Source organism: Lynx canadensis, chromosome C1 (genome assembly GCF_007474595.2).
Source record: "Lynx canadensis isolate LIC74 chromosome C1, mLynCan4.pri.v2, whole genome shotgun sequence".
Lineage (NCBI taxonomy): Eukaryota > Metazoa > Chordata > Mammalia > Carnivora > Felidae > Lynx > Lynx canadensis.
Genome location: NC_044310.1, coordinates 117862961 through 117876912, shown reverse-complemented (window position 1 = coordinate 117876912; position 13952 = coordinate 117862961). Strand labels below are relative to the sequence as shown.

At 36.7% G+C, this 13952-nt stretch overlaps 1 protein-coding gene across 2 annotated transcripts in view; it reads left to right on the top strand.

The window, feature by feature from the left end:
- Positions 1 to 13952, top strand: part of PTPN4 (protein tyrosine phosphatase non-receptor type 4) — a 226346-nt gene that overhangs the window by 32495 nt on the left and 179899 nt on the right. For both annotated transcript variants that reach the window (XM_030324799.1, XM_030324797.1), the window contains exon 2: positions 12728 to 12882. In XM_030324799.1, coding sequence (XP_030180659.1) covers positions 12745 to 12882 — 138 coding nt within the window. In that variant the 5' untranslated portion in view covers positions 12728 to 12744. The remainder of the gene's footprint in view (positions 1 to 12727; positions 12883 to 13952) is intronic.

Sequence of the window (13952 nt, the reverse complement as noted above, 5' to 3'; positions counted from 1 at the left end):
CCTCCCTGTACTCTTTTTTTTGATCTAGCTTCTTTGAGCATAATTATCTTGAGATTTGTACATCTTGTTGTGTATATCAATAGTTCTGTTTTTATTATGTACTAGTATTCCATTTTATTAACAAACCACAGGTGAATAGGTATGTACCACATGTGAATAAATTCATTTACCTGTTAATAGACATTTGTTTTGTTTTCAGTGTTTACCTAAACAAATACAAGTCTTCATATGGACATATGCATTTATTACCTGGAAATGGAATGGATGGCTTATAGAGTTGGGAGTAAGTTCAAATTTGTAAGAAAGTGCCAGGCTGTTTTTTAGTGTCGTTGTGACACTTTGTATTCCCACCAGCAATGAATGAGAGATCCATTTTTTCCTGCTCTTTGCCAGCATTTAGTGTTGTTCTATCCTGATGGGTAGTAGTGATCTTGTGTTATGGTTTTAATTTGCAATGTCTGATGGTGTTGAGCATCTTTTTATGTGTGGGTAATCCCCGCATTGGGCTCTGTGCTGACAGCTCAGAGCTTGGAGCCTGCTTTGGATTCTGTGTCTCCCTCTCTGCCCCTCTCCTGCTCATGCTCTGTCTCTCTCTCAAAAATAAACATTAAATAAATAAATTTAAAAATTCTAAAAATACTGTTAAAATATATATACTTTTCACTTTATTTTAAAAAAATACTTATTTTTGAGGGAGGGAGGGAGGGAGGGAGGGAGGGAAGGAGAGAGAGAGAGAGAGAGAGAGAGAGAGAGAGAGAGAGAGAGAGAATCCCAAGCAGGCTCTGCACGAAGCCTGATGCAGGGCTTGAACCGTGAACTGTGAGTGAGATCCTGACCTGAGCCAAAATCAAGAGCCGGACAACTTAATGTACTGAGCCACCCAGGGATCCCAAAAAGTATGTATCTTAATTAAAAAATACTTCATTGTTGGGGCGCCTGGGTGCCTCAGTCAGTTAAGCGTCTGGCTTTGGCTCAGGTCATGATGTCGTGGTTTGTGGGTTTGAGTCCCATGTCAGGCTCTGTGCTGACAGCTCTTAGCCTGGAGCCTGCTCAGATTCTGCATCTCCCTCTCGCTCTGCCCCTCCCTGTCTCTGTCTCTCAAAAATAAATAAATGTTAAAAAAATTTTTTTTAATACTTCATTGCTAAAAAATGCTATACATGAGTTGTAATTACTGGTCACAGATCATCATAACAATTATAATAATAATAATGACAATAAGTGTGAATATTGAGAGAATTAACTGAAATGTGACACAGAGACTTGAAGTAAACAAATGCTCTTGGAAGAGTGATGCCATAAACTTGTTTGATGCCGGATTGCCACAAACCTTCAATTTGTCAAAATTCAGTATCTGTGAAGTACAGTAAAATGAGGTGTGTCTGTATATCTTGGTCAAAATTTAGTTGTCCATGTATGTGTAGATCTCATTTTGGACTCTTATTTTGTTTCATTCCTTTATTTATCTTAATGTCAATACAATAGTGCCTTCGTTTCTGTAGCTTATAATGAATGAGTTTTAAAATAGTAGATTTAGTTTCCCATTTTCTTTCTTTTTTGAAGTTGTTTTCAACTATTTTCAATTCAAATCTTTTTATGACCTATTTAAGTCTCTTTCATTTTCATATAAATTTTAGAATGGTTTGTCAATTTCTGTAAGAAGCCTGCTGTGATTTTTAGTGAGATTGCCTTGAATCTATAGATCGTCTAACCTGTGAACACAACATATCCCCTCATAGATTTTATTTCTTCCTTAGTAATAAATATTTCTTCCTTGGTTTTGAAGTTTTCAGTTTTAATGCTATTGTAAATTATATTATTTTTAAAATATTTTTTGGTTGCTAGTTTATTAGAAATAAAATTAATTTTTACCTTTGGCATGATATTTTGCTTTGCTAAACTCAAGTTATTCTAGCAGCAGCTTTTTTTTTTTTTTTGTAAATCTTCAGATTCTCTATGTAGCTAATTATGCCATCTGCAAATATTGATGGTTTTTCTTCTTCCTTTGTAACCTCAATGACTTGTATTTCTTTTTCTTGCTTAATTGCTACTCCTCACCCCTCCACTGCAGTTCTGAATAACAGTGATGAGAGCTGATTGGATTTCCTCGTTTTGTTCCTACTATTAGCTGGAAGCCATTCCATTTTTCAGTGTGAAGTATGATGTTAAGAATGTTTTCCACAGATGTCCTCTGTCATGTCAAGGAAGATTTGCGTGTCCCCTGTTTTATTCTCTACCACCCGTTTCATCTTTCTTGTACTTTCTTGCTACTGCCAAGCCATGTCATTTGTTTCTTTTTGTGACAGCCTAAACCTTTTAATCTGTATTTGTGATAATTGAAAATAAACTATCATTTTGTCTTTTGAAGTTAAAAGAAATTCAGAAAGAATGTGCTTTTTACTGAACAGAAAACATTGTGTTAACATTAGAATTCTAAATATGAAAGAATTTTATCTCAGAATTTTAATTCACCACTATATGAATATGCCTGAATGCTTTTTCTGTCTCTTATTATATTTGCCCGTAATTTATGTAGTTTGAATATCATCATTTATGCTCAGCTCTTTTGACTTAATATGCATAAATTTTTAATGTCTGTAGACAAAAAGATTTATCATATTTTTAGGTCTTTTAAGAATATTTAAAATTTTATTAGTACATTGAGTATAAAATGACTGAACATTTTTATAGATCACAATTCATATTCTTTTATTTTTTATTTTTATTTTTTATTATTTTTTAATGTTTATTTTTTATTTTTTAAATTTATTTTTATTTATTTATTTTTTATTTAAAAAGTTTTTTTAATGTTTATTTACTTTTTTTTTTTTTTTTAAATTTTTTTAACATTTATTTATTTTTGAGACAGAGAGAGACAGAGCATGAACGGGGGAGGGTCAGAGAGAGAGGGAGACACAGAATCGGAAACAGGCTCCAGGCTCTGAGCCATCAGCCCAGAGCCCGACGCGGGGCTCGAACTCACGGACCGCGAGATCGTGACCTGGCTGAAGTCGGACGCTTAACCGACTGCGCCACCCAGGCGCCCCAATGTTTATTTACTTTTGAGAGAGAGAGGAAGGGCCAGAGAGAGAGGGAGACACAGAATCTGAAACAGGCTCCGGGCTCTGAGCTGTCGGCACAGAGCCCAACGCGGGGCTCAAACTCACGAACCGTGAGATCATGACCTGAGCTGAAGTCGGACGCTTAACCGACTGAGCCACCCATGTGCCTCTGTTTATTTATTTTTGAGAGAGAGAGAGACAGAGTTTGATCAGGGGAGGGGCAGAGAGAGAGGGAGACACAGAATCCAAAGCAGGCTCCAGGCTCTAAACTGTCAGCACAGACCCTGTCACGGGGCTCGAACTCACGAGTGGTGAGATCCTGACCTGAGCTGAAGTTGGATGCTTAACTGACTGACCCACCCAGGCACCCCAGAATTCATATTCTTTTAAAAAGAGATGGGCTCGTTTCCACTGAAAGCAGTTATGTATACATGTATATCAGTTTTACTGAAAACACTTTTCAGATGAAGAAAGAAAGATGTGATGGAGAATTTTAATTGACCTTTTTTTTCTAAAGCATCCTGAAGATTTGGCATAATTTTTTTCACAGTTAGAATTTTCAAGTAATAAAATTTCCCAGAAATCAAACAGAATTATTGCTTTATGAGAGGAAAGTAAATGTGGCAAAAAGTGTGAATATACTTAGTATATTGGTAACTAAATCTTTGTAACTGAAGTGAAGATTTCATTTTATGGAGAAGTCTCAAGAGTGGATTAGACAGTTCATTTTTGCTTTAGGTCTGAAGTCTTTAAGTAGTGTTTCCCAAGAAAGTAACTTAGCACTAAAGATACTGAGTAGTGGGAACAGTGCTAATAAGACTGTATTTCACAGCTAAGATTCTAAAATGTACAAGACAGAATAGTCTGGAAAATATACTTAATTTATTATACTTTTCATTTGGTTACTTAAGGAATACTTACTCTGTGCCCAGCATCTTAATAAGGTTTGGGGTTGAAAGTTATAAAAGGAAGTATAATGGTAATTATGTTAGAACCAGTCTCTGCCTACTTGGCACTTACAGCTTCTTTTGAAGGATGCTTGCAAGAGGGCTAGAGGAAAATAAAATATTTTATGCTAGAACATAAGTTCCATAAGAATAGGAACTTGTGATCCCCCCGCCCCCCAATTGATGTATGCTGAGGGCCTAGATCAGTGCCTGGCACAGTTTAGCAAATACTCGCTGAATATTTAGTCTACTTAGAAATTATTCCTGGGGTACATGGCTGGCTCAGTTGGTAGAGCATGTGACTTTTGGTCTTGGGGTTGTGAGTTCAAGCCCCACATTGGGCAGAGAGATTAAAGTTTTTGTTTTTGTTTATTTTAGAGAAAGAATGCCTGTATGTACAAGTGAGGGGAAGAAGGGGCTGAGGGACAGGGAATCAGCGGGGATCCTGACATGGGGCTCGATCCCACTACCCTGGGATCATGACCTGAGCCTCATTCAAAGAGTCAGATGCTTAACCAGCTGAGCCACCCAGGTGCCCCCGGGCAGAGAGATTACTTAAAATTACTGTTTGTTTTTAAAAAAAGAAATTCTGATTTTTTTTAATGGAAAGGATATTTTTCATGAATATGAGTTTAAAACTCAGAGTCTCTCCTTTTAGGGTTTTTTTTTCCCCTTCAAGAAATAATTGTTTTATTAATTTTAATTCCAATTCGTTAACATACAGTGTTATATTAGTTCAGGTGTACAATATAGTGATTCAACAATTCCATACATCACCCAGAGCTCGTTGCAATAAGTGCACTCCTTAATCCTCATCACCTATTTCCCTCATACCCCATCCACCTCAATGCTGGTAACCATCGTTTTGTTCTCTAAAACTTAAGAGTCTGTTTCTTGGTTTGTCTTTCTCTTTTTTTCCCTTTGCTTGTTTGTTTTGTTTTGTTTCTTAAGTTCGTTATATGAGTGAAATCATATGGTATTTGTCTTTTCCTGACTGACTTATTTTGTCTGACTTAGCATTGTACTCTGGTTCCATTCATGTTGTTGCACATGGCAAGATTTCATTCTTTTTTATGGCTGAATAATATTCCATTGTATAAATATTACCTCCTTTTTATCCATTCAGCAACTGATGGACACCTGGACTGCTTCCATAATTTGGCTATTGTAAATAATGCTGCTATAAACATAGGGGTGCATATATCCCTTTGAATTAGTGTTTTTGTATTTTTTGGGTAAATACCCAGTGATGTGATTGCTGGCATGTAGGGTATTTTTAACTTTTTGAGGAACCTCCATACTGTTTTCCATAGTGGCTACACCAGTTTTGCTTTCCCACCAACAGTGCACAAGTGTTCCTTTTTCTCCACATTCTTTCCAATACCTGTTGTCTCTTGTGTTGTTGATTTTAGCCATTCTGACAGATGTGTGGTGACATTGCAATGAGTTTTGATTTGCATTTCTCTTATGGTGAGTGATGGTGAGCATCTTTTCATGTGTCTGTTGGCCATCTGTATGTTTTCTTTGGAGAAATGTCTGTTCTCTTCAAGAAATATTTTTTAAAATTTGAAGATTACTATTAATGAATTTTTTTCTCAAAGGTTAGAGGATAACATCAAACCACGTAATCAAATACAATTATTTAAAACTCTCAGCAGGGTGTAAACTAGTAAGGTTTTATTGCAAATTATAGGTGGCCAACATCTTGTGACAATCCACATTTAAGAGTGTTGAATGTTTCGGGGCACCTGGGTGGCGCAGTCGGTTAAGCGTCCGACTTCAGCCAGGTCACGATCTCGCGGTCCGTGAGTTCGAGCCCCGCGTCAGGCTCTGGGCTGATGGCTCAGAGCCTGGAGCCTGTTTCCGATTCTGTGTTTCCCTCTCTCTCTGCCCCTCCCCAATTCATGCTCTGTCTCTCTCTGTCCCAAAACTAAATAAAAACGTTGAAAAAAAAAATTTAATAAAAAAAAAAAGAGTGTTGAATGTTTAGAATAGATTGTGCATTTCTGTAGTTGGGCTTAGCAGTACAAATTTATTCTTTTAAAGTTAATTTGCATTGTCTTAAATACTTTCTGCCCATTATTGTTAGTGACTTGAGGTTGAGAGGAATGTTTTGGTAATAATAGCTACTTGAGCTTGTGTTTAAAGTTTTATCGTGTAATTTAAAAAATATGTAAGTACAACCACTGTCTGGAAAATATTTTTATTTATAAGCATAAATCTAAGGAACATGAGATTTTGAGGATAGAGGGTAGGTACATTTTGTTCTAATTTGAGAACATTTACATATGTTAATTATAATGTCCTGCTGTCCTATTGTTAGTTCTTTTTGTTTGAATATTATCTATTTAGGGTAGCCAAGTTTAGGTTTCTTTGGTCTGTAAAGAACAGTGGCTTTAACCTTATTTATAATCTACTAAACCTGTTTAAACATGGAGCCAATAGATGGGTTACTTTCAGGATACATTTATCTCTAAATATGTTGTCTAAGAGTAGATTTGGGTAGTCTCTAAAAACATGTGACTTAGTTTTCTAAATAATTACATATCTGTGGAAATGCTACTCAGTGTTTTCTTTGTTTTTGCCAAAAATGGAAGTAATACCCAATACAATATTTGCTTAATGTTAATAATTGGTTTTCAAAATAATCTGCTGTTTGCACTTCACTTTGTAAATAATAGTCATAATAAAACTATATATATATATATATATATAGTTTTTTTAATTTCTTAATGTTCATTTATTTTTGAGAGAGAGAGAAAGAGTATGAATGGGGAGGGACAGACAGAGAGGGAGACACAGAATCTGAAGCAGGCTCCAGGCTCCGAGCTGTCAGCACAGAGCCTGATGTGGGACCTGAACTCATGAGCCATGAGATCATAAGCTGAACCCGATAAAACTATATATTTAAAGCATAGTATTAGTTGGGGCATCTGGGTAGCTCGGTTGGTTAAGCGTTTGACTTCAGCTCAGGTCATGATCTCATGGTTTGTGAGTTCAAGCCCCTTGTGGTACTCTGTGCTGACAGCTTGGAGCCTGGAGCCTGCTTCGTATTCTGTGACTCTCTCTGTCTCTGCTGCTCCCCTGCTCGCACTCTGTCTCTCTCTCTCTCTCTCTCTCTCTCTCTCTCAAAAATAAATAAATATTAAATATTTTTTAAAAAGCATGATATTAGCACTCCCTAAACATCAGTTAGAAAATTGTATGAGATAACATAAACTAGACTATGGTGAGTAGTAATCAAGGACATATGTAATTAAAGAGTTCTTAAAATGGATAGATTTCCTTGTTCATATAGTCTCCTTCAATGACTTCTTGAAAATTTACATGTAGCATAGAGGATGATCAGAAGAGCCCCCTAGAAGCATTTGATATTTTGCTCAACTGAGACTTTAAACAATTATGTTCTCTTAGCATCTCCAAAAGAACATCTTACTTTCATAAGTGAATAGAAAAAGTTTGAGGTACTAGGAAAAGGTGTCTCTTCTGAGAAGAGCACTCATCTGTCAGCTGGATGTCATATATTAAGATGCTCATAACTTTTGGGAGTGTGTTTTCAAAATGTAATGGAAATTCTGACGACTTATTTGTCAGAATTAGCTTATTTGGCTTATTGTTATCTTATTTCTTATCACCTGTGGGCAGTTAGGTTGTCACTGCCATAATTGTGTCACTTGTCAAGTGGTATGTATCGTAAATGTAGATAATTTTCAAGACTATGGAAGAATCTCAAATATGGAAGTATCTGGGTGAGTTACATAGAAATTTCATTGAAACAATCAAAAAAAGAAATTTCAGGGAAACTGTTAACCTGGGTTCAGGTGCAAATGTCAAAAGTAAGTGTGCCAATAAATGGGGAAGACTGGTGTTGGCAGAATACACTGATATCTTTTGATCCTGTCATTCCTGTACCATTCTTTGACATTGGAATATCTTTATAACATCGGCCAGTGTTCTTTTTTTTTTGGTAGCTCCCCCTGCTGTTAAACATAATTTGCCGATTCTCTGTTCCTTATGAATTTCCTTAGGTCTTTGCCCACTTTCTTCAGCTGGACCACTCACCCCAGTTGAAGGGAAGGCAGGGCTGGGGAGAAGGGAAAATATATATCTGTTATAGGCAAGGGTTTAACATACACAAAGAGATCGTTGTGTGTGTTGCTTCATATTTTCTATTAATGTGTAATGAATTATCCCAAATGTAGTTTAAAACGATACACATTTATTTTCTTCCAGTTTCTGTGGGTTGGGTGTATGGGTGTAGGTTGGTTGGCTCTTGGAAAGTTGCTCTCTAGATGTTGACTAGACTTGGGGATCTTGGGTTCTTTTCCAAGGTCATGTGATTGTTGATTAATACAATCAAATGTAGGGCTCAGGTCTTTATTTGCTGGCTATCAGCATCTAGAGGCTCCTGACACAGGTCCTCTTACAGTACGGCAGACCATATCTTTAAATGTTTATTTTGTTTTATTTTTTGAGAGAGAACATGAGCCGGGGAGGAGCAGAGAGACAGAATTTCAAGCAGGCTCCGTGCCACCAGTGCAGAGCCCAGTGCAGGGCTCGAACTCATGAACCATGAAATCATGACTTGAGCCGAAATCAAGAGTCGAATGCTTCACCAACTGAGCCACCAAGGCACCCTGGCAGACCATGTATTTAAAGCCAGCAGGAGAATTTCTTTTACTTCAGGAAGTAAAAGAATTTTGCACCTGAGTGTGGCCCACCAAAGGCATTCTTTTCTTTTGATTTGGGACTTAAATCACATCTGCAATATCTTTCTTACCCTTCACCTAATTGTGGAAGGAAAATCTCATCAAATTTCTTGTCTTTGCCATATTCAAGTGGAGGGCATTGTACTGTTATCTGATTAATTAAGAGTAATAAAAATAAAAGTTTTTAGTTTACATTCACTTACTCCTTCTTTGAAACTCTTCTTTATGTAAATCTGAGTTTTGACCTATATTATTTTGCTTCCATCTAAATAACTTTTTAAAAAGTATTTTTCAAGACTGGTGCACTGGCAACAAATCCATCCCCCCCACCCCTTTTTTTTTTGTCTGAGAAATTGTATGTTTCTCTTTCTCTTTTGAAAGGTAATTTTGCAGGATATAGAATTCTCGGTTGGTGGGTTTTTTTCCCTTAACATTTTAAACATTCCACTCTACTTCTTGTTTGCAGGCTTAAGTAGTCAGATGTAATTTCTTATATTTGCTCCTCAGTGTTTTTTTCCTGTGGCTTCCTTCAGGATTTGTTTTTTTTTTAAGAATTAAAAAAAATTTTTTTTTAAAAAACATTTATTATTGAGAGGCAGAGAGAGACAGAGCATGAGCATGGGAGGGGCTGAGAGACGGGGAGACACAGAATCCAAAGCAGGCTCCAGGCTCTGAGCTGTCAGCACAGAGCCTGACAGGGGGCCTGAACTCACAGACTGAGACATCATGACCTGAGCCGAAGTCAGACACTTAACTGACTAAGCCACCCAGGTGCCCCATTTTTAAGAATTTTTTAAAGTTTATTTGTCTTGAGAGAGAGGGAGGGAGAGAGACACATGTTGAGGGGCAGTGAGAGAGGGGGAAAGAGAGAATCCCAAGCAGCCCCCACACCATCAGCGTGGAGCTCAATGTAGGACTCAAAGTCACAAACTGTGAGATCGTGACCCAGTATGAAACCAAAAGTTGGATGGATACTCAACCAACTGAGCCACCCAGGTGCCTCCAGGAGTTTTTAATCTTTGATTTGTAGTTTTAAAATGATATGCTTAGGTATAGGCTGGTTTTTGTAGGGTTTTGTTTTGTTTTTTTGGAGGGACATTTTTCCTTCTTAGTGTTGTCAAGGCTTTTTGGATCTGTACTTTGATCTCTGACATTAATTTGGGGAAATTCTCAGTCATTACTGTTATAAATATTTTTTCTTACTTTTCTCCTTTTTCTGGTATAGCCACTGTATTTATGTTATACCTTTAAAAAATTTTTTTTTGTCCCACAGTATTTGGGTGTTCTGTTTTTATTTTTGTTTTTGCTTTTTTAGTCTTTGTTCTTTTTGCTTTTTGGTTTTTGAGGATTCTATTAATATATCCTCTAGCTCAGAGAGTCTTTCCTCTGTTGTGCCTGATACATGTCTATCATTAGGCATTCTTCATATATATGTGTTAGTGTTTTTTGCCTATAACATTACTTACTGGTTCTTTCTTAGGATTTCCATTTCTGTGCTCACATTACCCATCTGTTTCTGCATGTTGTCTACAATATCCATTAGAGCCTTTGGCATATTAATCACAGATAGTTCTTCTCAATTCTCTCTGTGATAATTCCAACATCCCTTTCATGTCTGGTTCTGATGCTTGCTCCATCCTTTCAAATCGTGGTTTGCCTTTTATCATGCCTTGCAAATTTTTCTTTTTCTTTTTCTTTTTTATTTTTAAAGGTTTTATTTGTAAGTAATCTATACACCCAACATGGGGCTCAAACTTACAACCCTGAGATCAAGAGTCACATGCTCTGCTGACAGCCAGCCAACCAGGCAGCCTGACATCCCTGTAAATTTTTCTTGATAGGCAGGCATGGTGTAGTGGTAAGAGGAAATGCTGTAAATAGGCCTTTAGTAGGTGTGGGGAAGGGTGTGGGGAAGGGTGGGGGGAGGAGAGAAGAATTCTGTAATCCTCTGGTTAAGTCTCAGTATTTTAGAGAGCCTGTGTCTCTGGACAGGGTTTCTCAGTTTTTCCCTCCCCTTTTAGATGGGACAGGATATCTAAAGTGGGCTGGAGTTGGGTATTTCCCTTCTCCCACCAGAAGGCTAGAGTTAGTTGGAGTTGAGTATTTTCCTTGCCCCGGGTTTGTTAGGCTCTTGTTAACTAGTTTCTCCTAAGGGCAGTTGTTGTTAAGAACAGAGTGCTTTGGTGTATTTAATAATAGTTTGTGTGTGTGTGTGTGTGTGTGTGTGTGTGTGTGTGTGTATGTATGTGTATGTGTATGTGTATGTATGTATGTGTATGTATGTTTACCCCTGGCAGAAAGCTTAACTCTACTTTTCTCAGTACTTACTGTGGGAATCTAATTGGATTCTTGGAAATAAATCTCACATTGTGGAAGTCCCCTGGAGTTTTTTTTAACTCTCAGAATTGTCCACACTGAGCCCCCAGCAATTTGCCAGTTACAGTTACTGGTTCCCTGGGTGGTTTCTGCTTGTGACTCTTTACATGAGACCTCTTTGCCTGTCTCTTCAGTCTTGGGGACAGTAGTTTGCCTTGATCTTCTCTTTCTCATAAATCTTAGAAGCATTGGTGATTTTCCAGTCTGTTCTACTTTTTACTTGTTAAAGTGGCATGGGGGCTTGCAAGCTCTTTACGTACGGAACCGGAAACCACCCATCACTGTCTTGTAATTGGTGAACCTTACTTGGCTTAGCCCTTCTTTGTCAACTGCTAAAGCTGTTTTCCTTATATAGTTCTCATACCTGTGTAACACTGACTGTTAGCTTTAATCATTTTGACATGAACAGTCTGTGATGTCAGCTGCAGTTACTGGATACTACTGATTTGAATTGGTGTTTATTTTTATTATTTTTTGCTTACTCATTATTCAGATTTCTTACTACTTATTGTTTATTCATATTTAAAAATTCTGTACCTTGTGTTTCTAATATATCTTATTTCTTTTCTCTAATTGTCTTTAAGAGGAAAGTTTTATGGATTTTAAACTTTGAATCCTTGACTGTCTGAAATGTCATTAGCTTTGTTCTCCCACATGAATGCTAATTTTTTTGGTATGTAATTGTGTTTCATATAATTTTTAGAACTTCAAAGCTACAACTTTCATTGCCTTTTAATATCAAGTACTGCTAATAGCAATGTGTTGTCTCTTCTTTCTTGGCAATGCTATTTTTTCCTCTTAATTTTTTTATGTTTATTTAATTTTCAGAGAGAAAGACAGAGCAGGAGTGGGGGAGGGGCAGAGAGAGGGACACAGAATCCGAAGCAGGCTCCAGGCTCTGAGCTGTCAGCACAGAGTCTGATGTAGGGCTCGAACCCATGAACTGCGAGATCATGACCTGAGCCAAAGTCAGCCCCTTAACCAACTGAGCCACTCAGGTGCCCCTGTTTTTTCCCTCTTAGGTTAAAAATTGAGAAGCAAAGATGTGTAGTCTTATGTTTTCTATTTTGTTTTTGTTTTCTTGAGAATAATAAGAATAATCCTATTAGAATTAGTTTGAATATGAGGATAGTTAAAATGGAAGGGTATTATTGTATTTTAAAAAATTGAGCAAACTCCCATGTTTCCCCCAAATCTGAATCAGTTTAATAAAGGGCCCTTCAGAGTTACACAATCTTCCTTCCATTTGCTATTCTACAGTGTCATTTAATACTTGCATTGGTGAGAAATGTTCCAGCTTCCTAAGATAGCATATGCTCCTACCCCTTTTTTTGGCTACTCCCAAATTTATTTATTTTGAATTGGATTATGACTTCCTGAACAATTCATGTATTGTCTTCCCAATGGAACAGTTCAAAATAAAGCTTTTCTTCAGGCAGTTTGAATTTTAGTTTAGATGATGAACTATATACGGTTCCTTTATTTATGCCTACAATTCTTATCCAGGTGTTTGAAAAGTTATAACTGCTTTTTACCTAAGTGTTAGTTGAATGATATATAACAGCCTTGCTGTTTTAAACTACTTTGTATCTTCAACTATTCTTTTATTTAGTGAATTTGTTTTTCACCTTAGACCGTGTGTGGACAGTAATGACCTCACGTTTCCGATTGCCTGCTGGCAGAACCTACAATGTACGAGCATCAGAGTTGGCCCGAGACAGACAGCATACGGAGGTGGTTTGCAACATCCTTCTTTTGGATAACACTGTACAAGCTTTCAAAGTTAATGTAAGTATTTTATATAGTTTTCTCTTTTCATAATCTGAATTTAGATTATATTTTAAAACTAAAATTGTTTAATTGTATTATACTTTGATAAGCCTTATTCATTATCCAGTAGAGAAAGTCTTTTTAGTATGGGTTTGTAAGTTTCTAGTATAAGTTTTGATTTAAACTGGGTCTTTCAAAAGTTTGACACACCAACAGTGGATTATAAGTGGAGCAAATCCGTGTGTGGCTGGTTTTTATAAATGAGCTTAAGGTGCTTGAAAGGAATTTATTCCCGTGAGTGATTTACACATTTTCTTCGTAATCTTTCTTGTACTTTCAGCAATAAAGCTTGCTAAACAGAGATAAAGGACAGCCCTGATCTTATCTGAGTCTTGTCTGAAATATTTATTCAACAAATATTTGTTCATCCTATTTCTATTTTTATTTGTTTAACGTTATTTGTGAATTTCACGCATGCAGTATGTTGACAGTTGTTGGTTCGTTGTCAATGCTATGTAGTACTCAGTTGTGTGAATATGCCACAATTTGCTTATTCACTTATTTGTCACCATTTGTCCACTTTACTGTTGGTGTATTTGGATTTTTTCCACTTTGGGCTCTTGTCAGTAACGTTATTGTGAGCATACTTGTACATGTCTTGATATATACAAGGGCGTATTCCTCTTTTTTATTTAAAAAATTTCAAACCTGCAAAAGAGGAGGAAGAATAGGGTAATGAATACCCACATATTCTTTAGCTAGACTGATCCGTTGTTCACATTTTTCACATTTGCTTTATCTTTCTTTTTCTGTGTGTTTTTCTGAACCTTCTGAAAGTAAGTGGTACACTTCACATGTAAGTACTTCAGCCTAGGAATCTCATAAATTACCACAGAACCATTGTCCCCTTCAAAAATCAAATACTATGAAATAATAGTGGCTGGTGTATAGTCCGTGTTCGGACTGGATTCCTCATTCCTCATTTCTGCCTTTCATAGCACCTTCCATCTGTTTTTTGCTGTGTTACCTGGGTTTTTCTATACTTAGAAATCTTTCAGTGATATGAAATACTAATCTTCTGAAATTAG